Raw genomic sequence first — 3,060 nt, 5'->3', positions numbered from 1 at the left:
CACACAGAGTCATGTCTCTCATTTTCTTACGTAGTATCTTTTGGTGAATTCATAATCTTTTCCCTTTAATTCTCTGACAGTGTTCTCAAGAGTCCCAAAAACAACATGAGCGGTTGTGTGCTTTACCACTGGGGGAGTGTGGCTCATCCTGTTTTCCAGTACATTTTTGAGACCATTATGGGATGCCTGGTGCCCTTCACTCTCATCAACACCTGCTACTCCTCTGTCATCTGCCGCCTGCGAAGTGCCATGTTCCAACGTAAAGGACAAAGCAGTCGCCTGATTCTGCTCATCATCTCGGCTTTTGCAGTCTTTTGGCTCCCCTACCACATTGTCAACATCATAGAGGTGTGTTATCTATTTAACGCTGGGTTGACAGCATCAAAACTCTCTCTTACTGTAAGACCCAGACGTAAACACTTCAGGCATATGTTGCACTTCTCCAGTTACTCTAGCAAAACTTTTGTCATGCTACCACAGGAGTGACATTAATAGCTCTGACTGATAACGGAATAAATTCATAAACAATTTACTTTCTTTTTGTGTGTTATTTTTTTTGTTTTCCCCCAATAATATTTACGCCTCTTTTCTTCTTCCTCATTCAGGTGATTGGTTTATTGATGGGAAGTGAGACAGTGAGCCGTGCTGCTAAAACAGCCCGTCCAAACGTTACAGCCTTTGCCTACTTCAGCAGTGCTGTCAACCCCATCCTCTATGTGTTTGCAGGCAGCTCACACATCCGCCAGGCTGGGTTCAGCTTCATGGGCAAGCTCTTTGAGGGCACCAATTCAGAGAGCAGGACCACATCTTTTTCCCGTAGCGGCCGCAGCAGCTCTTCACCAGATGAGAGCTCTGTCCTGCACACACTCTCTGTCAAAATGGGGAAGCCTTTCAAAGGCAAGAACAGAGGCGAGAGCAGGAGTGCAGTGGAGCAGGAGATTGATGCGCCTGAACTAAAGACTCTGGCCACCTTTGAGCAGTAACTGTAGCATTTAAAATAATGTGAATTGAGTTGACCCAAACTCGCATATACTAACAATGTAAGCTAACTGGAGTAGTCCAGAAAGTAAATACTGTAAATATAATATTTTTGTATTGCTGAAGCAAATCATTGCAGAGTATCATATATTTTTTGCATGTATGTCTGTGTGTGTGTATTCATATTCTATCCAGTTGTACAGAAATGGACAATTTAATCAGTATTTTTGATGTAATTTTTAATTCTAATCAGAATTTTTCTATAGCGCACAACACACAGTCTGACTGTGAGCTCAAATTCAGTTTGTTAAAAAAATGAACGTTTCTTAATGTTTGCCAATCTCTTATTGTGCAAACATGGCTTGTTTAATATGTGAGACTGTACTGGTTGCTTTGTTGGACAAACAGAACATTGCATCAAAAACATGTCACGAAAGCATCCTTTTTTGTCACGGTTTCGTGCATTGCTGCCTTCTCTTTCACAACATCTAACTGACCTGCATTACAACACTGTATGTGGTTATTATGCTGTTGAGCTACCACCAAAAGTCCCAATAAAATAGGTGAGCAAAAAACAAAAAGTGCTCACCTTTGCAGGAAACGAGTTGCAGTCATAGTGACGTCAAAGAGTGACACATCAGTGGTTACCGCCATTGTAGGATCCTGGAAACACAAAACTGTTTACTGTTACTCAACTGGTAACTTATGTAGGGCCTTCAAATAATGTCAAACAGACTGTTTTTGTCCTCTAACTGTATGGTTCTGTTACGACTGATTCATTTTCCTTTATTAATAATCATTTCTCTCTGAGTAAAAACATATAGGTGACAAGTTTGAACTGAAATATATTTGAATTGTGCTGTAGATTTCGTTCAGACTGCTCAGGAGCATGATTATTTTTATGATTTTACATATGGGCTATACAATTCTGATTGAAAACCAAGAAAGCAAGCATTTCTTTCTTGGGTAGTGAGGTTAAATCCTTCTATAAAGCAGACATATATATAAAGTAAGAGCAAAAATATGCATAATATGAATGTGAATAATAGAAACGAACACATTTTCTATATGTATTACAAAGATGTTTGGGTCCTTACTTAAAAAAGTAGCAGTTTTAAACACTTGCTATGTTGAGTTAGAGTATGTTGTTTCCTGTTCACCCTGAGCACCTGTACTTGATTGCAGCAGTACAGTTACAGGAAAAGAAAAAAAATGGTCGCATGAACTTAATCCAGAGTAGTATAGGAAATGAGTTTCACTTAGATTTAAGAAATGTACACAACAACAGTGCAAACTGGATTAACTCAGAAAATCTGATTCTGAAAGGTATTTTATAAGACAATAAAGAACACTTGCTGGTGCTGGGTTCGACTTCCCAAAGGTGCTCTAATGGATTGTGATCTGATGACCGTGAAGGCCACTTGAGTACAGTAAACTGTTTGTGGTGTTCAATAAACCAGTTTGAGATGTTTTGAGCTTTGTGATGTGTTGAAAGCAACCACCAGAAGACAGTAACACTCTGATCATAAAGAGATAGAAATGGTCAGCAACAATATTTAGGTTTAGAAGACGCACACTTGCGATTAAGGGGCCCAAAGTGTGTGGAGGAAATTACATGACTATCACCAGCAGCCTAAACCACTAAGACATGGATCTGTGCTGTTTTGTTGCTGCCAAGTTCTGACCCTGCTATGCGAATGCTCCAGGAGAAACGTTCCCCACTTTTGTTGACCTATGTGATCTTGAACTTACAATGTAAAAGCGGCTTGAGGCAACTGCTGTTGTGATTTGGTTCTGTATAAATAAAATGTAATTAAATTAAATTGTAGCTTCAATTGTGATTTTGTAAAATAAAACAAAAACAAATAGTCACATCACACTGGGAAACTGTTTAAATGGAAAATGCCTTGACTACATGTACTTTTCTTTTTGTTGCTGTTATCTTTTTTTTTTTTTCTTCTTCATTACTAGGTCAATATTCACTTATGACTAAGCTGAAACATAGAATTCAGGTCACAGCGGTGTTCAGTAATACCACTTTAATTCACTTCAAAGACGACAAAAACACAGAAACCTCCTTTT

General features: G+C 38.8%; 1 protein-coding gene across 1 annotated transcript; it reads left to right on the top strand.

Moving 5' to 3' along the window:
* The first annotated feature begins 75 nt into the window (after positions 1–75).
* LOC102201227 (leukotriene B4 receptor 1-like) lies at positions 76–1,404 on the top strand. Its single transcript, XM_005754544.1, has 2 exons — positions 76–348; positions 606–1,404. Exons 1-2 carry the CDS (start codon positions 106–108, stop codon positions 981–983), a joined length of 621 nt encoding a protein of 206 aa, XP_005754601.1. The 5' UTR covers positions 76–105; the 3' UTR covers positions 984–1,404.
* The last annotated feature ends 1,656 nt before the right edge of the window (positions 1,405–3,060 follow it).

This window comes from Pundamilia nyererei, unplaced genomic scaffold, assembly GCF_000239375.1.
Source record: "Pundamilia nyererei isolate P.nyererei 1_Seehausen unplaced genomic scaffold, PunNye1.0 scaffold00589, whole genome shotgun sequence".
NCBI lineage: Eukaryota > Metazoa > Chordata > Actinopteri > Cichliformes > Cichlidae > Pundamilia > Pundamilia nyererei.
Note: the sequence above shows the minus strand (reverse complement) of the source record. Positions and strands in the feature narration are given on the sequence as shown.

What these genes read in the sequence shown, in the direction of transcription:
- LOC102201227 (XM_005754544.1), top strand. Translation starts at nt 106, where the DNA reads ATGAGCGGTTGTGTGCTTTACCACTGGGGGAGTGTGGCTCATCCTGTT. An exon ending in ACATTGTCAACATCATAGAG is followed by an intron (nt 349 to 605) that starts GTGTGTTATCTA and finishes TTCCTCATTCAG; the next exon opens with GTGATTGGTTTATTGATGGG.